Here is a 21595-nt window from a genome sequence, read left to right on the forward strand (position 1 = left end):
CTCTAAGATCAAAGTGGTCAGCCTTTAAAATCATTCGGGTCAGTAAGTTCATCTTGTACTCTCACAGGTGGCTCTGCTACTGCCAAAAAGAAACAATACAGCGGATTTCAAATGGGAATTAAACCTGAAGAGGTAACCCTTGGTTTCCTGAGGTTGATTTTGACTGCAACTGACTGGAGGAATTAAAGGTACAACTTCCTCTATGTAGAAGAGTGATTGATTCAATTGGATAATTCAGGGAAATTCTTGAACGTACACACGACACAACAGTCCACTAGAAATGAATAGCTTTTAGTAAATAACAGCTGCATTTTCAACCATGGTCCACTGTTGGTGGTCCACATTGAAATCTCCCTGTCAATGACTTTTCCCTCCTAGGACTCTGTCTTCTGGTCTGCACCACTGCAGTTTATCAGAACGAGCAAAAAAACCCCGTCCAGGTTAAAGAGTTAAACCTTGAAAAATAATTGCCCTGTTGGATAGAAAAAAAAAACATTGTGAAAATGTGCCACAATGAATTGTGTGACAACAGGAGAGCGGACTTATCCCATTCCAGCTTTCACCCATTGACTCGGCCTGGGCCTACCACGCCGCCCGATGCACAATGGGAATTAGTAAGCAAAAGACCCAACTGCCAACTTGCCAGTTTCCTGCCGAGCGGGACAAAACCACTCCATCACCCCCGACTTGGAAACTTTTTAATCTGATTGACTTTAAGAGGAAGACATAAGAAACGGATTACTGTCGAAACCTTCCTGTGGAGTTTTTCATTACTGACAGTAACAAGTCCACGATTATTAAACATGTTTAAACAAAACAACTTAAGTAGGACGAAAACAGTTTTATGACTGAAACAAATACTAGTAGCAGAGTTAATGTTACAAGTTAGGGGGTCAGTTGTTTGGCGAAACTTGCAACTACATGAATGTGATTTAATAGATATTCCCCATGTTATATCCTGTTAGTGAACTTTTTTTGAAAACATTTTTAACAAAAACCCTCCCTCATTTACAACAAAACAACTTTAGCATGACATTTATTTTTTATGATTGAAACATATATTAGTAGCTGAATGGATGTTACAAGTTAGAGGGTGAGTTGTTTGGCGAAACAAATCAACTACGTGATTAAGGTGATGTTATACCCTGTTGGTCAACTTATGAAACGTGTAAATCCTTCCTTCATTTTACACCCCCATACTCCACACCATTCTAATCATCAACAGTCTAAATCTGATTTTCTTGGAACTTATGTTTGACCACAGCATCCTGATGTAAGTTTAGCATTATAAATAACTAAATACGCAGCATGGCTGTGGCCCAGGTAACATCTTCCCAGAAGGAAATTCTGTTTGCATACAATGAATCACAAACCTGCTTTTGAAAAGACTGCCCTGCACAAGTACTACATGAATAAGTATTACACGTGTCATGCAGGCATGTGTGGTTCATATGCACTATACAGTATGTTGGCCTGCTGAATATTCACTGACAATACTGTATGTGCTTCTTTGGGTCGCAGTGCTCACCTGTCACAAAATTAATCATTAAAAGTCAAGTCAACAAACCATCACCTCTTTGTTAAGAAGCATGCGGAAGTTCAGCAAAAAAATGTGCTTTACTATCATTCAGCATGCTTAATACTTCAGAGAATTGGAACATTTCCTGCTGGATGACTTTTTACTTGGCGGAGTGGAGTGACGTACCTTACCAGTCAGCCCCACCCATTACCATCATCAACCAAAACAAAAAAGTACTGTGCACTGCTGTGCACAAAGCAAGGAACATGTCTGTCAAAATAAATAAAAAGACAGCAACGTTGCAGGTGTTTGTGGGAGGGACAGGGTTTTTTGTGTATTTGTAGGATTGTTTTTTGAGGGGGGGGCTGACTGAAGCCAGTACTTACAAGGGCTGTTTGAAAACACAAACAAAGCTTTGCACGGACCCGACTCTTAACCCTGTTTTAATGAGCGTAACCTTAGAAGTGCCTTTGTGACGCCTCTGATTGGCAGGCCTGCCCCCCTCAGCGCCGGGGAAGGTATAAAAGCAATGAGGCTCGTTCCAACAAGGCTTCAGACCTACGGGAGACTACACACACACACGAGACACACCGGTGCTGTTTCTCCCTCAGCTTCGTGGCTTTTTAGAGATTCCTGTCAAAATGTTGTCACGGTAAGTGTAACACTGTGCACTTATTACGAGGTCTGAGTGATGTGGAGGAATGGAATGTGTTTTTTTCTGCTTCCTCGTGTGTCAGCCACCTTAGAAGATAGTAAATGTATTGTGACTGTTTTATATCATTATGTGGACTTCCCTAATCAAACAAGATGAAATGTCTTCTTAAATATATTAATATATTTGACAGTTAATATGGCTGTGTATTTGTGGCCTGCCAAGGATGTTTTTTATCTACTCCATTCCAAATATTCAATTTCATTCAAGCAATATTGTGTTCTTATTACTAAAAAATGCAAGAACAAAAAATGTAAATTACTAACATTTAAAGATTTAGATCTTTTAATGAAGAACATGCCAATTTGAATTTCAATGTCTGTGTACAGTAGAATTGTTTAAAAGGATTTCAGGTCACTCCATCACAATATGATGACATCTGTCTTGTAAGAGACTTGAAAAGGGATGAAATGAATGTGCTGTATAATATATATATATAATGTTGTGCATGCAAAGCAATACTTAAACTCAGGTGCACCAGCCTCACAACTAACAAAATGGCGACAACAGCTCACAAGAGTATTATAAGTTATAGCTGTAACAACTTCAAAAAAACACAGGCCTCAAGTAACTATTTTAACTAATTGAAAATAAAATTGACAACATGGTGAATATGTTTATCGATTAAGATTTTTACAGACATTGTGATTGAATGTTTTCCTACACAGGACACTTGTTGTTTGTTTGGTCTTTGCTGTGGCTGGTGTTGTTTTATCGGCCCCTGTGACAGGTAAGAAATACTGTGTGTACAGTGAACTTGCTCGAACACTGATAACACTGCACGGATAATCCCCCCCCCAACCCACAACCCCCCCACCCAAACACACACCCCACACACACACACACACACACACACACACACACTTTTGAATGGCCACTTTTTTGAGATTCTACACAGTGGTGCTCGTCTGCTAGCTTGCTACACAACAATCCCCCGCTTTCAATCAGCAAATCTGCTCACTGCCTGCCTCCCCTGCACCAAGCCTGTAATCAGAGCCCAGGTCTCCTTGAAAGGCACAAAAGAGTTCTGTTCCCGTCTGGATGTAGGATTAGAGAAATAAGCGAGGCCTCCATAGGAGAAGCTTTTAGGCACCTAAAAAGCTCACCAAACATGACTAACACGTCCTCTGTCTCTCTCTCTCTCTCTCTCTCTATGGCATTATCATACAGATGGACAAGATTCAGATGGTAAGGACAGCTTTGATAAAGATAACATTCTCTTACCATATGCCGATATACTATTTACAAAATCTGTTTACTAAAATGTTACCAACCAAACTATTACTAACAATAACTAATGGGGATATATATTCACGTAGCTGTTGCATGACCATCCCATTGTTTTGTCCCTTTTTTGTTTTTAGACAGAGCAGCTCCAGTAATTGCCTTTCTGAATGGTAAGTAACTTCGTAACCAGTTCTTTGAAATTATCTCATACACTAGATATCAAACTAAGTAGCCATACTGCCCATACAGGCTCCTGTAAAACGGGCCCTGTAAAACGGGTGGAACAAAGTAGAACAATGTGGCTTGATACCTCCCATTCACTGGCCATGTTTATGTAATCCACAAGTTACGCAACATGAGTGATGCCTTCATTTCATGATTACATTAACATGAGAAATATTATATGAAATCATAATTTAGATGTGGGGCCTATTGTCTAAGGCAAAGTGTGTACAGCAAAAAATGCTAAATAATGACATGATAAATTGCCTCCTCAGGAGATGCCAATGGCCAGCCCACTTCAAGGCCTAACCAAGGTAAGTCTCTGTCTTCTACATGAAAACCATGAGATATTCTGCCCCTGTTGTGGTGCCAACAGAGGAGCTAATAATGTCCCATCTTATCATAGGAATCACAGATGGGACAGACTCAGCTGAGAAGATGGAAGGTATGAGCAACGTCTGACTGGTTTTGCACATAAAACTGTGTCGATCCAGGAAGTAGGAAAGGCTGGATACTGGATAGTCTTAAAACACAAGGATGTTAAATTGTCCATGGTGTCACAAGAATGGGGAACAGCTGTCATGAGAATACTTGATGACAATGTGATGTCCCTTTTTTAGGTGCAGACCCAACTGACTCAAACCAGCCAGGTCAGTTTGCCAGATATTTGTTTGACTCTAAAATCAGATATGCCGGTCTCTAATTCTAATCAGGCCTTTAATTTGACAAATATATAACAATATTTGTAAGATATAACATATCTTAGTTAAATGTACACCTGTATCTTATCTTAAATCCACCTTCACATAGCAATCCAATATCCCAGTCATGACCTCAAATATCATAGTAAAACAGTGTAATTAGTTTCTCCTGAAGTCAGAAGTTAAAGCAACACCAAAGAGTTTTTTGCACCTTAAAATAATGTTTCCAAAATCGTTTCAGTGGTTCATCAACTCGTAACATGGTGAACGGCACTTCTGCATTCGCTTCACGGCCCTCTATCGGCTATAACCACACTATGCAAGTTTGCCAGATCGGGTAACAGATCTGTAGTTTGATGGAATGAGACATAAGAAACTACAAATTTGACTTGCATCTGAAGTCGCAATACATCGTACTTTCATAAAATCATGCAACATATTCTACCTTGTCTGTGGACATTGTTATTTGCAAAGCCGGTGCTGGATAAACAAATAGTGCGTTTGACAGAGGAAAAGTTCTTTGGTGTTGCTTTAAAAGTGATACATAGGCCATCCTAAGAATACAAATCACCCTCTAAACTCTTATCTGTTTTTAACACCAAAAATGTTACTCATCCACTGACAAAAAAATATGTACTTTGCAAGAGCAAGTAATTCCTGTCTTATCACTAATGGGTACAGTTGAGCCATGGACAGGTCATGTTTCAGTCAGAACATAACCACATATTTGCTTTGCCTGGGTTATTCATGTGTGGATAGCAGATAGCAAGCCCTTTATCACACGTCCATATTCATTCTTCATTCAACCTTTATTTATTCTCTGAAGTTCATGTAGTCCTAGTGTATATAGTCCTTATTTTCAGTGATGCCGAGATTACAATACCAATAAAAAAACAACAAAAGGAATAGTAGCCAATAGTTGTAGTGATATATACAAATAAATCAAAAGAGGTTCAAATTGATGTAGGAAGGTTCCAGATCTGAATTGACCATGGGAAAGTAGAGAGTTAGAGGAAATAAGGAGGTAGTAGAGGAAATAGGGACATTATAGCAAAAGGCTGACTTTCCCAGATAAGAATGAGTATGAGGAACCTTGAGCAAACATCATTGATCTGGTCTAATATGGACCAAATTCCAAACAATTGAACAATATGTAGCACACTGAAAGGTTTTTGCAATAGTTTAGAAGGAAACACATTCATAATTTCTCTGTTTAATAGATGGGGATGAAAGTGTGGAGGACACTACAACAAGCCCTGATTCCCAAGGTAAGACCACAGAAAGGCCAACGGTTATGGACTACACTACACAGGCAGAAAAATGGTTACATAAGTAATCTTTTCAGTTGAAACTCAAGCTAAAAATGTTCTCTTTATAGCAATAACCTAGCCTGCCATCGTCATACTCAATGGGCGGGGGCTAACATAAATTAAATACAGAAAGCATTATCAAGTGAAGAGACCTCATTAAACTACCAACTGAGTGTTTTGTTCTGTTATGACTGATTGATACATACATTGACAATTACTGTAAAGACTAACTTGAATTTACAGAGCTATCTGAGGCTATAACTGAGAGACAGGACTCTGCTGAGCCAGACACATCCGAAGAGACAGACAACACAGGTAAATGTCTGCAAAGTACAAATAAACAAAAATATAAGACCACAGTTATATTTCTTTCAACATTTCATGTTGGTGCACCAGTTGCTGCTAGGTCAGACTTCAGAGGCCAGTGAGCAAGGCTAATGGAAAATAGTTAGCTTGCCAAACATTAACCAACACCAATTAGAAAGTCAATTCAAGCCAACTCCTTTGAGGCCGAGGAAAGATGTATATTTTAAATGCTAGATGGGGGATTAACACAGGGCAACACATTTCATGTAACCAAATCTGATTTCAGCCTTTGGAAAGTTGGTGACCCCATTACATGATACCTGTCAAAAAGAGCCCCATCTTTTCAGGTTTTGCCAAACTGCTAATGTGACTTAAGATAAGAGCAGCCCTCCCTCCAGTCATGACATTTAGGCAGCCAGTGTTAATGAGGTTCACTGAAGTGGTGATTAAGATGTCTGACAAAAAGTCAGGCCTGTGAGCCTATTCAGATGATAACAATGTAGCCAAATGGTCAACTCCTGTCTAAAACCTTTTGGCCTCTCTTTGCACCTTGTCCATTTACTACAGTTACCATTTCACTGGTCAGTTCGATGTCTACGATTAGGTTCCCTGGTAGAATTAATTTCTTTCTTTCCTTGTCTTTTTTTTGTAGAGACTGCTGAGCCCGACACGACTGAGGAAGCCACGGAGTCAGATATCTCAGGTTAGCATTCCTCAAAACAAATGAACAGGCCGTTGAGACCACATTAAGAGCCATGGCAATCCCAGATAACAGTCTCAGAGCTACTGAGTTCCATTTGTAGGGGTCCCATTGATCCTCTCACCAGTGAGGGAAAAAGTGTTGCGTCTGATTCCACAATTTGTTTTTAGCTTGCAAACCTATGATAAAAATGTTATCAATACAATAACAGCCCTGCAACAAACCATACAGAAGACACAAGTATTTTTTGAAACTATAGAAACAATTTTGTCTTTGACCTGGTCAGAGGACAAGCAATTATCACACAACTATGCTCAGTTCTGTAAAAAGCATCAGAGACAAAATTTTGACAAAATTACACATCATTGCTTTACATATCCATACACATTATCCATCCATCCTTCCAGTTCATCACAACTCTTTAATTTTCCACATTGTATGTTACACTTAACTTACACAATCCACAAGACGCAAGTCTCACTGTATTCTACACTTAACTTAGACAATCCACAAGACGCAAATCTTGTACCTGTACTGTAGCCTGTACTAAAATTACATAGCTATGTTACTTTTGAAAGAGGTTTTGGATATAATGTTTCAATAAAAACAGCTGTAGAGCAATTTACATAAATATTTAAATCCCATAAATTAAAGTATTTTAATTAAATTTAAATCCCATAAATTAAAGTCTTTTTAAATTTTAAAATCAAACGTGATTCTGCTTTGAAATGCACAATCCTATTTAACCTGTAAACAGAGTCTGAACAAAACGATGATGCCACTGCCGATGAGGATGGCATCAGTGAAGAGGCAGGTGCCAGCAAGATGGCAGATGCCAGTGAGCAGCAGGATTCCCCAGACAGCGACAGCGACGAGGCTTCTCCAGACAAGGACGACAGTGAGGAAAACACAATGGAAGTCAGTGAGCAGGAAGCAACTGACAAGGTTGATACTGAAAGTACAGAGGCTGGAGAGGGCAAAGACTCAAAGGAGAAGAACACTGACGAGGACACATCGGATTCAGCAGACGATGAGGAACCAGGAATGGTAGCCAATCAAGAATCTGAAAGCACAGAGGCAGGTGCTGACATCAAAGAAGACAGCACAGAAATGAACAGCATGTTGTCATCAAAGGATGATGACAAAGTGGAGGCTAAAGAGGACAGCTCAAACTCTGAGGATGACGACAATGACGACATGGCTTCCAAAGACTCAACTGAGAAAGAGTCAATGATGGACTCCAGCAGCGAGGAAGACTCTGCCGACAAAGAGGCCGGAGCCAAAGAGGCCAAAGACACAAGCTCCAAATTCGAGGGAGACACTGAGGAGGAAAGTGAGGCCAAAGAGGCAGGAGAAAGCAAGCAGAAGGAGGAGGCTGGGGACGACAGTGACGAGGAGGGATCCAAGAGTCTAGCTGAAAAGGAGGAAGGGGAGAACATCAGCAGCCAGGAGGAGGACGAGGAGGACAAAGGCACCACTATTGAGGAAGGGGACCCCATCAGTGCGGAGGAGGAGGAGGCTGAGATGGAGAAGATGCCAGTCCTGGAGGAAGGCATGCCCATAGGAAGCCAAGAGCCTTCGAGGTGCAGATGCAGGACAGCGCCAGCGACGACTCGGAGTTCGCCACCAGGGAGGAGAGCGACGAGGAGAAGAGCGTGGAGGAGGAGAAAAGTGACGAGTCGTCGGACGACAAAGAGAGTAAAGATGCCAGTGAGAAAGACACCGATAGCATGGAGGACAAATCAGAAGGTGCGTGGGTCAAGCTCATCTCAAAATCACAGAATTGAACCAACTATAAAGAGGAGTATTAAAACCTATAGATATGCAGAATATAGATATGCCTATAGATATGCAGAAATGTCATCATGACTAATCATTGCATGTTCTCTTCATAGCTCCAACCAGTGAGGCAGCAGGAAGCTCAGAGACCATGGGTGTGTAAAATAATCTAATTTTAATCCTCTGTTTGGCCCTGTCTTCAGGTTCCAAAGTGTGACAACAACATGTTAATTGTACTCTGTACATATGCATCAACAATGAATTCACATTTCCCATATAATTATCCATGGTTGCCTATATTGTAGCATCTCTTTGTGTTATGAATGTTACAATGTCTATTTTCTCAGATTTCATGTTTCTAGCCCAACTAACTAGCCTATCTATCTTGCCCAACTAACTAGCTTATCTATCTCTCCTAATAGATTCAGCAGACAAAGATGAACAGGATGATGCATCAGAGTCAACCTCAAAAGGTAGTGAAATGTCATTACATTCATTGATTTCCTTGTGTTTTTGTCCTGTATTGGATGAAGTGTTACTATAAGTCTTAGCATACTTCAAACAAATGAACAAAGTCATTAAAACATTACATTTAAACTGAGCAAATCAAATATTTTAAGTTTAACATCTGAGAATAATTGATTGTGGCAGTGTGAGCGAGTGGTTTGAACTCTATAGATGTTATTGTGGTTCATGTAATAACTGACTCTGTTTGTCACCACAGAGGAGAGCATGGAGAAGAGCACTGAGCTAGATTCCACAGGTAAGGACTAGATGTCTTGAGCGCACACACACACTCTGTGATTCACAATGCCAACACTGTGTGTACACTGCTCTGTCAACAGCAAGCTAGGTCCCAAAGAAATGTTATTGAGCCAAACTGATTACTTAGGCTAGTATTCGGCTAGTATTGATTTGAGTTTTCTACACATATAATTGCCATTGAAATGTTGCCCATAACAAAAAAAGGTACCTAAATGTCATCTGCTTTCTGTGTCTGCTTTCTCTCTAGCTGAAGATGATGATATGGATACCACATCTGAGGGTAAGCCCATTCCTAAACTAACACATGGATAGGTGGGTGGGTAGTGGGTAGTGCTGGTGGGCTGATGAAACACCACAGAGCCCATCATTCTGAGATTTGGCCCGGTCAAAGAAGAAACACTATATTTGTGTGAAATGGACGGCTCACGTGAATGCCTGAGAAGCCACCATTGTTCCCAATCAGGGGATTTTTTTTTTTTTTGCTAAAGAAGTGTTTGCTTGTTTCCACAGAGATAGTACCGTCCTCTGAGTCAGAGGACCTGTCTGCAGGTAAGCAGACACACCCCATCCCATCAATAAAACATTTAGGCCACCGTACCGTAATAATTTGACAAAACTCGATCTAAGATTTAGGTCATCAAAATAGTATTGAATGGCAATTACTGTAACAATTGGGGATGGTAAAAGTCTAGGACAGATTTCCTTTGGTTTCCTAGAAATTTGACCGACTGATTTTCTTCTTATTAGCCGTCACCGTTGAGGCACCGGATCAGCCAGATAAACCAGACGACACAACACCAGGTACCATACCTCTCAGGCCAAGTTGCCATGCATGTACAATGGTTTCAAATATGCATATTGCCAGGTATTAACTTTCTGTTTTGTGTTCCATGGGTTACTTTTCAGGGGTTGCCAATAACACCAATCAGAGTTCCTAGCATTCTGGCTTGTACCAGTAGGTTATGGTGGAGTCTATACAACAGGTATACACAAACCGTCCACAGGTTTTGTGACTTTGTGGTCAAACAGTTTGAAGGAGAGATCTAACTGCATCAAATGATCAAAAGACTACAATGGAATGCTGCCAATCAGTGACGAGAAGGGCACTGTATTCATTTTGTGTTTTTGTTTTCTTCCTGGCAGAATCATCATGAAAAGACACAAAGGAAATCTACTGATGCAGTCACAATAACAAAACAGCATTTTCAGGCTGGACATACTATTTCTTCTTTCCTCTACACTTTCTCACTCCCCCAACATTCTCCCCAAAAGGCAACCTTTTTGTTAATAGGGTGAGCAACAAATTAAATTATTCAATCTTTTGTGCACAGAATTCATAACTGACATAGAATATTTTTCATTTTTCTAACACCTATGCAATGTTGGCTTTAGGAGCCCTCAAATTATGATGTTCATGCAGCTAATAGGCTTAAAATCATTGACATTTTGAAATCTGAGCACACAACTGTTACTTTTGCTGAAAAGAACATTTGTTTGATCTTTTACTGCAATTCTGCTTGATACTGTCTCTAAAAAATTGCAGTGCTTGAATGTTGTGGGGCTGGCATGTTTTCGCAGGTTGTGGGATTTTCTAGTTCTGCTTTTTCAACATGCTACAACACTTTCTGACAGATAACTGCTGCTATGACAAAACAAAAAATTCCTGACTCTCAGAAAAACGTTTTGCTTGTTTTTAAACAACAGACAAATTTCTCACTGTATAACAATACGATTTCCACAACAAATGGAGTGTACAGACATTTTATGAGACAATTTTGTTATGCACATCTCTTCATTTTGAGAATTTATGACTAATATTGTAGTGTGCGTGTAAGAGCAATGTTGAAGAATTATTGTAATGACAAGAGATGTATAGATGTATCAATAATGTCATTTAATATGTACACAGGGAGCAAATTGAATAAAGCCTGAGTGGTCAGAAAAAAAATCACATTTCCTTGGGTGGTGGGATTGGGGTCAGTTTGTGGTCTTGGGTGAACTGCACATGTTAGAGAATGTGGTTCGAGTGTCTTTGGTCTTTGGGGGCAAAGAACTATGGCGCCTTTGTGGACTTCATGTCTCCCCTGATGGAGAGTATGTCCTGAAAGCCAAAAAACAAGAGATGTTTCACCTTCGAACGGTTTCTTGGTTTACTTTAAAAGGTTCTCTGTCTAGCATATAAATGAGGGATCATCAACAGGTGAAAAAGAGTATCTTAAGATGGTCCCTCTGGCTCTGTTGGCTTTGAAAAGGGGCCAGTGTGTGTGACAACAGATGAAATCCATTCAGCAGAGAGCAAAAAACTTTAAAAAAATCTAAAAAAATGTGATCAAAAAAATTAAAAAATCTGGGGGAATTTGGTAGAGGTGTCAACTTATTTACTTGAACAGCCTAAACATTAAGGTAATACAGAGAAATTAGAGAAAAATATATTGGAAATGCTTGAAGAAGAAAATCAAGAAAAAGACGGATGAACAATAGCAAAAGAAAATTACACCACTAAGGTGAATTGGAGGTGTTTTCCTTTAAACAACCGAGGTCTTGTTATATCTATTACTAGGGTAGTTTTGTCACCTAATCCAGACACATTAGGCTTTCAAAAACAAATATTATAACATTATTACTTATTAATTAATAATTTGTATTAACATTACTTATTACTGAAGTAACATAATGAAACATTCAAAGCAGAATAAACAGGAAAGTCCATCCCCAAATGGACTAGTTTGCAAGAAGTGGCCCAACCTGGACTATATGCAAAAATTTTCTTGTGAGAGTTTGTAATAAGTACCTGGCATTGAGACAGACTGAAAGTGTCACTTTATTGTCATAAAGTCATAGACTGGAACATTTGGGGAAGCTGATTATTGAAGAATAAGGAGGAACATGTCTTGAATTAGGCCTCTAAACATTTCCTTCTTCCTTCTGGATAGTTCTTATTAGTTCACAAAACACAGCTTGACAGAACACAACACATGAAACAATAAGAATACGCCCAAAGACACAACAAAGGATACACAATGCTGTAGGAAAACATGCCAGTGACAGCATACTAAAAACTTGTGACACTATTGGTCTGTGAAGCAGAGGGAAGAAACAGAATCATTGTTGGTTCTCTGTGTCCCTCCAGTGGTAGACTCAAGCACTAGCAACCTGGCCAGACACACATTTCTCCTGCCATTTGTTGTGTCTTATCTGGGATTCACAGACTTGCAAGTCGTTTTCTGCACCTACAGAGACCATTTTAAATATCCGCCAATTCAAGGTTCCCCCACATACGGCAGTTAAGGAGGCCAGTTATTGTCAAAATGTTTGTGCACAATGCAGCACAAGATCTAAACAATTTCTTAGCCACTACTTGACCTTAGGGACGTCTTCAAAAAGACGCTGAAGATAAAAGCAGAATGATCGTTATCTTGCAGATTTTCTTTTAAGTCATGCAGCCAATCACTTGACCCTCATCCTTCGCCCCATCCATTGCCCGAAAGAAAGACCTCCTGGAGGGGGTAAAGTTACTGAGCGCGTCCTTACAGAGCCCCTTGGAGCTCAGGGCATATTGCTCATGTTACACATTGGCTACACTTGGTGGTCCGAACCCGTGGCCTTGGAGGTGCGGGAGGTGAAGGAGGAGGGAGAAGGAGGAGAGGAGGAGGTGGAATATCACACAAAAGCCAGCAAACAGCTATGAACAATGGCAGGTGACCTTGCCAGAGGGAGCGTGACTTGCTTCCCTCTGTGCAAATGGCCAACCATGTGTGTGTGTGTGTGTGCGTGAGTGTATGTATGTGCGTATGTGTGTCTGTGTGTGTGTGCGTGTATAGTGTGTGTGTGTATGTGAGAGGGGTCTACACTGGTAAGCTCAGCTCACCTCACACGTTGCATAAGAAAACCTCCACTCCTTTTACCCCAGAAGTTGAGATGGTAAGCCGGGCAACGGGGTGGGGTGAAGTGGCAAGCAAAAGGATGTTTGTGAAATCTTCAGAAATATTATACTTCTTAAAAGTATATAAGAGCCTCTTCAATGTCTTCACCAATGGAGTGACTGATATTGGTGAGAAAGGTATTGCCTTTAACTGGAAAAGGTAAACCCCCTCTGTAGACTGAATGATTCGCTTTAGCTTGCAGTTCATGCTATTGTGCACTTCAGGTAAACTAATCCAGAGGAAATCGCATTGGACTTGCAAGGTCACAGCAGTGTTAAATTGTTTTATATACTGATAATGCTCTCTGTGAGAGATTTACTGTCTATAATCTTCGCATTAGACTTTTTAACAATTCAGCTGCCATTTGCTTTTTGGACAGCTATTATGCTCAGATTCCATTTCAAAAGTGAGTTCTGGATCTGGACAATACATTTTGACAGCTGGCCGAAGTTAAACAAATACTCGAGCCAGCCAATTCACGGTCTGCATATGATTTATATGACACCAGATGTACAAAGATAGGCTGTGGAGCTATTGTACAGAGTGACTGTTTTCTAGTTGTCTGATTAATGACAGACAGTTTAACTGATTGTAGCTTAGGGTGGGCTCCTATAAGTGCAATACACTAGAGCTGAGTTCAGTGCCCCTGCGATTATATAATGACCACCTAAAATGTGTATGCACCTTGTTTCTAGGGCTTACAATGCAGAATGCACTCAGCTCAGTTCTGACTGATTCATTGCACCATGAATTTGGGGGAGCCCAACATCAGCTATCCTGTTATTTCGGGCAGATCATGTTTCCAAACAGAATGGCTCCTTCTGGAAGACCTGAGGTAGATCATGATTCTGAGCACAAAAAGCCTTAACAGGACTCAGGATGGAGCTGAAACTCGAGTCGACTCAGCAATCTGCATGGAGGACCACGTGTGAGGAGACATCTGAGACAAGTTCCTCAACCATGTCGTAAATCTAACACGTCTATTGGTGTCAGCACATTACAAAGTATGGCACTGTATAAATTATTGTCAAGAACAAGCAAAATAACTGCTACCAGCTACCTTGTGATTGAATTATTCAAGACTTAATATTGCTACCACTATACTCAATGCTAATCAATTATTTGGAGTGTAGGAAGCTTTTAAATCAGCTTCTAAAGACATCAGCTTTTAAAGTCTGAATACATTAGATTCCATTGTTTTCAATACAACCAAGCACACCACCGCCAAACCCTTGAATTTGCCCTTGGGGATCAATAAAGTATCTATCTATCTATCTATCTATCTATCTATCTATCTATCGATTCTAGATTACGATTCAATTCTGCTTTTATAGTTCGGCACCGCTCAATAAAAACTATTGGATTTCGGCGCTGGTGTGCATGGGCAAGTCAAAGAAAGTGTCGGCGCACTCATGTCTGCACATACATGCAGTGCGCTTTATGGTAAAATGTCACAGTACCTGCTGCAAAGTTACCTGTGCACCCTAACGTTTTATTCACACTGACGGTCTAAAAACAGTCACCAACCACAGTGGGATGTGATCCCAGGGCTCCCACTGGTTCTGCTGGGGATCACCTGGCTGGGATGAGATGGATCAAACCAGTACTCTGGTCTCTAATCTCGTCACCCAAGGTTAGATCCAAGGCCAGTCTGGTTTCTCCACAACAACAGAGGACCATTGTCCAAGCTCGCAGAGCCATTGGAGTATCGAGGGGAGGTGTTGGACACAGGTCTGACTAAGAGGAATCTTGGCAAATGGTTGCCCAGGGGGGCTCCATATCGCACAATAACATTGCCTTTTTTCTATATGTCCCACTCCCTCCCTTCAACACAGTGAATTTAATGTCACTCTGGAAGAGAAGGTTTCCGCTTTCAAAGGTCATTCCGCATTCGGACTACCGGGGGGCTGGCTGGCCCATTTGTTTGTGTTGAAAAGGTAGATTACTTGAAAATATGAAGTTAAGGAACAGAGGAACATTGCCCTTGGGTCTCATGAATGCATGTGTTGTCCCTTTCTGCAAATAATTAGCTTCAATGGGTTATTGGCCAGCAAGAGAAGCTGCAAACCTTCAAAATTGGCCTGAGGAAGACCCAGCCGGGTCGAAACGTTGCAGCACAAGTTTTTAGCAGAGTGCAGGCATTTCATCCTTTTTTGAGTTCTAGTTCCATTTGCCCTGTACCTCACCGGCGGGGATGTGCACACTACTACAACTACTCTAAACCTTCAAAATACCTTCAAAAACACTGAGTGAATAACTGTTTCTGTGACATGTGAATCTTACCTGAATTACCCATGCATAATACAAAAACAAATCTCGAATGAAAATCTCACTATAACATATTTTCATATTTTCTTTAATGGGGTGGATACACTCCACTCCATCACCATACGACTAATAAGGAGAAAAAAAACGTTTTGAGTTTCACCAGACAATGAGAGCTTGTTTAACATAGAGGCTAATGAGGCTTGTTATGAAAGATATCAATCCCTGCTCATCGGGGGAGCTTTTTTATTAAAGCAATAAGTCCCTGAGCCTGTAGATATTCATTACAGTGTGAAACGGGAGGCTTGCCTTGCCACCGATACCAATTGGCAGCCTTGGCTGGAATGCAATCAGGCCTCACAGGAGCTAAGGATAAGATAACGCCTGCTTCGCTCGGCTGTGCTAACCTGCGACACACAGGGCAGACCACTCAACTTCCAAGTTAATACAGCTGCTGGTTCAGAAAGTAAGTAGGAAAATGAAAAATGGAGTTTCACTGAAGAAGAGAGAAATAGATTTCTGATGATGTGAAGATGTTTAGGTAGCAGATTAAAAGTATAATCTTCACATTATACCAAAAGGAAGAAATATCCTACAAGGACACCAGGCGCCAGCAATTAGAGATGGACAGTAATCACCATCAGCCTGAGGAAGCCCTTCTTCATTAACAGGGACATGGAAATAAGGTCCCAGACCCATCTCAGTCTCTGAGCCTCAGCTTGCCTTCCAGTCTCCTGGTCTCGAGTAAGGCCCCTGTTAGTGTGAGGAGTGTGGTCTATTCAATTTATAAGAGGGCTGGCTATGCCCTCCTCTGGCAGTCTCCCTCCACTGTTGATAACAGCTTGACAGACAAATCTAGAGGTGATGACAGGTGACTGGATTATTTCTTATAGGTGCAGACCAGTGCAAAAATGAAACATACTGTGTCAGTTATGAGTAAAAGTGGTACTAAGTACATTGTAAAAACATCTTTTGTTAGTTTTTGGGCCAAAAATGATAGATGAAATTAGAACTATAAGGGGCTAAACTGCTAAACCTGAATGAAAAAAGTAATGACATTAGGGCAAGGTGAGGGCGGTGTGACTTCAGTGGAAGGGGCAGGGGTTTGAACCGAGGTCCAGCCCCCTGCAAAGATGGGGAGCTGAGAGGGTATATAACATATAGAGGAGCTCAGTCAAGCATAAGGAAGTCAAAGCCCCTGTTATCTACCTGCTCTATGTCTACTTCTGTGTTTCCCACATAGACCTTAACAAAAGATGTTGTCACGGTAAGGAATCAATGTGCCTATATTCTAATTAGTCTATTTTGCTCTTTTTTTAATAAACAAACAAAGAGAAAGACTAAATTATATCTGATTAGAGATATGCCAAGGCCTATTAAGTGGTATTCTGGAAACCAATCTGAGTATTTGTCATTTAAGAGGTCTAATAATATTCTATTAATGTAAAACATTTTGAATGTTGATAATTTTATAATTTTCTTTCCCCTTTTCAAGGGGACACGTGTCATATTTCATAATTAATATGTTTGATACTTTAGTGATATCGAAACTGCATTTAGGAGTTAAGGTTTCAAAAATGTTTGCTACTTTGTCTTAATATTTCCAGTTACTGGTAGATGTTTTGTGCATTATTTTTCAGATAAGAAATTGACTATGTGAACGACGTGTGTTGTGAATGTGCAAAGAATTGTATTTTGATTATAATGTTGGCCTTCAGTATTTAGATGATTTAGATGTTCAATGTTTATACAAATATGTTCAAAATGTAAAGATAACAATGTTTAATTTTAATCAACTTTCTGATCTGGCAGTTGTTAACCTATTGCATATACATAGCTGGGTAATACATATAATTTAAGGCTCTTAAGATTTTCCCGTGTCATATAACAAGAGAAACCCACATCTTTGTGTATTTGTGGATGATTCTTGCAGCCACAGGACTTGATAGCCTGATAGTTATAATGACAGAAAGACAGAAGCAATCCTTCACAATGCGCCACTAATTTACATTCTGTATGCAACAGATTCTGAGGGAGGATGTGTGCCTTCTGTGCTTTAGATGATACATGCATATTGCTATTAAATATTATTTCTAAATAATACTATAATTTGTCATTCTTCTGCAGAAATCTTTTGATTGCATCTGCAGTTGTCTTCTTGGCCACTACAGTTTCAACAGCTCCAGTTGAAGGTATACTGATCTCAAACTTATTGCCAGTTTGTGCTTTACTGTATACACTGAGGAGAAACGGTGTGATGAAACTACACTGTTGTCCCCCCAGAGAAAGAACCTGAGGACACTGAGGTCGAGACAGAGGATGGGGAAGAGGAGGTGTCTGAGGAGGATGCGGGTAGGGAAGGATGGGTCATATCTCACACCACCACACTCAACTGGCATAAATGTGTTAGGATGACCAAAGCACAAAGTGGGGACCATATAAGACAGGAAAACCAGGGGACGCCTGTATTTCAATCTTAAGAGTCCTTCATTTATGCACATTTCACAAGGCAAAAGGGAAAGATTTTGAGGGCTTAAAAAGAAATGGATCCTTTAAAAAAGTTTTAAAATATATATATAACATAACATGACATTCCATATGCATCCATTAAATCATACATTTTAACTGAATAATGTGTGATGGTTCTGCATATAACAAATGATAAACGCTTTCGATGGTAATAATCATCTGGCATAGTTTGCTATACTCAATATAAAAATATATAACATCAAGGTAGAGACCAAACAGACATAAAAAGAGCCATTAAAAACCGCACAAGAGAAGTGTGAGCAGTTTTATGAAATGTTTCAATTTCCCTTTCTTTTCAGATGATGATGATGACTCAAGTCAGGATTTGAATAAGGGTGAGAAGTTAACAACTTACCACCAATGTGCAAAACATTCCCCATTTCGACATTTTACCATAAATATTGAAGCTTGAAGCCAATGAAACACATACTCAACATATTAACTAAGCTCCTGAGTCTTTTCCCAGCCAAACTCCTCATTAAAGGCATACTAAAGTGTATGACGACAATTTAATATAAATACAGCTCAAGCCAATCTAGAATGAAGAAGAGTAGAAATAAACAATTTTAACCCAAACCTCAAGAGGAAGATATATTTAATGGTTGCTATTGCTTTCAACATATTTCGTTAATAAAATCTGTTTTATGTGAGACAAATACAATTTAGGAAGATCTTGAGCTCAATGATCATGGATTCTTAATGGAGCTTCAAAATGTTCTATATGAGGGTCTTTCTGCCTATGCAATGTATTTGTGTGCAAGCATGGACATCTAACCTGGCAGTCATTTTCCAGGGAAGAGTAGTTTGATTGAATGAGTGATAATCATTCTGACTCTCAACAAATTTGCTGTTTTTTCCAAAGGAACTGGAGCACAGCATGCTACTACAGTATCAAAAGACCTGGGTAAGATGATGCTAATCCGCTTTTAGCTAAGGGATAGAAGGATGAAGAAAAATAAGACAAGCTCTCTCGTGGGGAGAGAACTCTAGTGGGTGCAGATTAGGATTTTTGTTTTGTTCATGCAATATGAAGAGGTCTGAAGTCTGATAGCTAGTCTGGATAAGGCACAGTTAGTCTAAGATATTGCAGTGGTCACCACACACAGCAAAAAGTAGATGACACAACTCTATTCCATTTGAGGCCCATTCATAAATGTAGCTGCTTAAAAGAAGCATATATTCCTCAATAAAGTTCTGCTATAATGTTAGTCATGAACAAATGGTTGAAAGGGAATGAGTTGTGCAGTGTATTTAAAAAAAAAAATATTAATGGACTATGAAACTGGTCTAGACTGAAGGAGTAAAGGACTGTTCTTTTCTTCAAGGTGCAACTCCTCACCCTGGAATGTCTGCCGGCGAATCTTCAAACGGTAAGAGAAAAGTCTATTAAAATGTCTGAAAGTGGGGATAGCCTTTACTGGAGTTTTCCCCAATTCTGTGACGCTTTTCATTAATTAGGGTTGAACTGGAGTGATGGTCTTTATAAGCTAAGCGTGACCATGGATCTTTAATATGGATATATTCGGTAACGTGTGTATGTGTAAACTGAAGCTCTAATGACAAACTGTTTTATTTCCCTTCTAACAGGTCAGAAACATACAGCAGACAGTGCTGCCCATTCGGGCCAGGACGGTAAGTCTCAAAAGCCTGAGATTAAACAACCCATGCAACCTTTAAGCTAGTTTACGGTGCAATGATGTAATGGTAATAAAATCATGTCTCTCATCTTGTTGTAGCATCAAGCAGTTCTTCTGCAGCTGGAGGAGTTAACGGTAAAAATCCCACAGTTCTCATTCATTCTTTTAATGCCTGTACCAAGAAGTGAGGGCCAATCTGGCTGTGTGCATGCTCTGACACAAGTCAACCCCTCCAAGAGTATAAGACCTGCTGTCTTAACAATGGCTATATATTACTAGGCTTACTAACATAATTTTTTGAAGTGACGTATAGTACAAAACGGGCATTGACAAGCATGAGTTCATTCTGGGTTGAGCCTAAGCATTTGTCCTTCACTGCATTTGTGAAACAGGGGAATCCGGGAGAGATCCCCACACCATCTCTTCTGATCCAGGTACTCATGGTAAAGCCATAATGTTTTATTTCTCCTAAAACTCCTCACCAACTTTTTTTTTCCTGCCTAAATGTGTTTTATTATTTTTCCTTTCCTTTAGCCTCCACTGTAAATGGAGGAAGTTCCACTTCAGAGGCGGGTGCTGCAGGTAAATAACGTTTTTTAAATTAAAAGTAAGAAGTTTGGCCCAACAAGCCTCTATTTTCCAATCTTGTGAACATAATTGGAATGTACACTATATCTGAATTACAGTTAAATAGTAGACAATAGATACATAATACATATTTCTACACATGGAGGCATTCAATGTAAACATTCCGCATCAGAGTATACAATCCTGTGATGTCATTAGGTGCAGAGGAGCATGGGATTTCAGTGTCACAGGTCCATGGTAAAACCTCTCTCTTCCTCACTTAAGAATAGTATTAACATATACCCAATTACATATTCTTTACAGTGCATGCAAGAGCTGCTTTATGTTTTTGACATCATAATAGCTAAACAAACTGGCTTGCACCTTTGATCAGTCAGGCCCCACATACGTAATACTCAACTTTACATATTTCTTGAGGTGAGCCTATGCCCTTGAGTTGAATAACATGCAAATATGTGCTTTTAATTAGAAATAAGCTAAAAAGCAATATTGTTTGTCACAAGCATCTAGAACATTCCTTTAAACCACTAACTGTATGACAGATCATGCCAACATATTCAGAAACAACAAACCATTGCTTTGAATTTCATACCCAACTGGATATATCAGTCTTTTAAATCAGCCACTTTACTTTGCATAGGAACTTGGGGCAGACTTTTGTGAGCCTGTTTTTTTTAACCTAAAACTGAAGCAATAAAACAACAACAACAGATAAAAAAGAGATTCATAAATTTAAAAGATAAGTAATATAATTATATAACGAGTAAAGTGCTGTAAGAATAGTGCAGGGTTTGGAGCTCAGTCATGGACAAATAAAAAGACAAATGGTTTTAACCTGAATTCTAACATCATAATTAGGGGCATTTTAAAGATCTTCTGGCAGTCTGTTCTAGTTGATGCAGCCTAGTAGCCAAATGTTGCTACACTGTTTAGTTTGGATTATGGACTCTGGTAGCTAACCTGAGGCCATGACCAAAATGGATTTTATGTACAAGCTTATCAGATATTTATTTGGCCTAAGCTATTCAGTGATGTATAGATCAGAAGCAGCATTTTTATTTTTTTGTGTGACTAGCTGAAAGCAAGTGAAAAGACTTGTAGAAATGTGCTTTCTTCACTTGGTCCTAGATAAAACTCTAGCTGCAGCATGCTGTCTTTGAGCTGTCTTTTTGGGACACCTAACCCTTGATTCTAGCTATATGGAAAATGATAGAAACCACTTTGGCGATTGCTTTAACTGCTGAAAGTGACATCTGTGCCTCTCTCTATCTATATGTCTGTTTCTCTCTCACTCATTCACTCTCTCTTCCAAGTCTTTATTTTTTCTTTCTCTTGACCCCTTATCACCACTCACCACTTATCTCTGTCATTATCACTCCGTCATTCTATGACTGTCACTATCATTATCACTG

The 21595-nt window shown here is 39.7% G+C and overlaps 2 protein-coding genes and 1 long non-coding RNA gene across 5 annotated transcripts in view; 2 read left to right on the plus strand and 1 right to left on the minus strand.

Moving 5' to 3' along the window:
- Positions 1-21595, minus strand: part of LOC125284979 — a 23656-nt gene continuing 2061 nt past the window's right edge. Inside the window, exon 3 of the long non-coding RNA XR_007191973.1 lies at positions 1-79. This is a non-coding gene — a long non-coding RNA (uncharacterized LOC125284979). The remainder of the gene's footprint in view (positions 80-21595) is intronic.
- LOC125284978 (otolith matrix protein OMM-64-like) lies at positions 2060-10043 on the plus strand. Its single transcript, XM_048229161.1, has 18 exons — positions 2060-2171; positions 2900-2961; positions 3402-3419; positions 3596-3628; positions 3956-3994; positions 4087-4125; positions 4301-4330; positions 5602-5649; positions 5935-6006; positions 6650-6700; positions 7455-7949; positions 7980-8446; positions 8593-8631; positions 8899-8949; positions 9201-9239; positions 9489-9521; positions 9752-9790; positions 9989-10043. The coding sequence occupies exons 1-15, from the start codon at positions 2161-2163 to the stop codon at positions 9228-9230; spliced, it is 1485 nt and encodes a 494-aa protein (XP_048085118.1). The 5' UTR covers positions 2060-2160; the 3' UTR covers positions 9231-9239; positions 9489-9521; positions 9752-9790; positions 9989-10043.
- The window catches only part of si:ch211-80h18.1 (uncharacterized protein LOC555593 homolog), a 14283-nt gene continuing 9310 nt past the window's right edge, over positions 16623-21595 (plus strand). For all 3 annotated transcript variants that reach the window (XM_048229150.1, XM_048229152.1, XM_048229151.1), the window contains exons 1-11: positions 16623-16696; positions 17557-17621; positions 17713-17781; positions 18258-18293; positions 18821-18862; positions 19284-19328; positions 19546-19590; positions 19695-19730; positions 19988-20038; positions 20130-20177; positions 20382-20420. In XM_048229150.1, coding sequence (XP_048085107.1) covers positions 16686-16696; positions 17557-17621; positions 17713-17781; positions 18258-18293; positions 18821-18862; positions 19284-19328; positions 19546-19590; positions 19695-19730; positions 19988-20038; positions 20130-20177; positions 20382-20420 — 487 coding nt within the window. In that variant the 5' untranslated portion in view covers positions 16623-16685. The remainder of the gene's footprint in view (positions 16697-17556; positions 17622-17712; positions 17782-18257; positions 18294-18820; positions 18863-19283; positions 19329-19545; positions 19591-19694; positions 19731-19987; positions 20039-20129; positions 20178-20381; positions 20421-21595) is intronic.

Source organism: Alosa alosa, chromosome 20 (assembly GCF_017589495.1).
Source record: "Alosa alosa isolate M-15738 ecotype Scorff River chromosome 20, AALO_Geno_1.1, whole genome shotgun sequence".
Taxonomy (NCBI): domain Eukaryota; kingdom Metazoa; phylum Chordata; class Actinopteri; order Clupeiformes; family Clupeidae; genus Alosa; species Alosa alosa.

Bases quoted from the DNA above. Each gene is read 5' to 3' on its own strand.
- LOC125284978 (XM_048229161.1), top strand. The intron at 8,447-8,592 runs GTGCGTGGGTCA...TTCTCTTCATAG, and splicing joins CATGGAGGACAAATCAGAAG to CTCCAACCAGTGAGGCAGCA. The intron at 8,950-9,200 runs GTAGTGAAATGT...TTGTCACCACAG, and splicing joins ATCAGAGTCAACCTCAAAAG to AGGAGAGCATGGAGAAGAGC.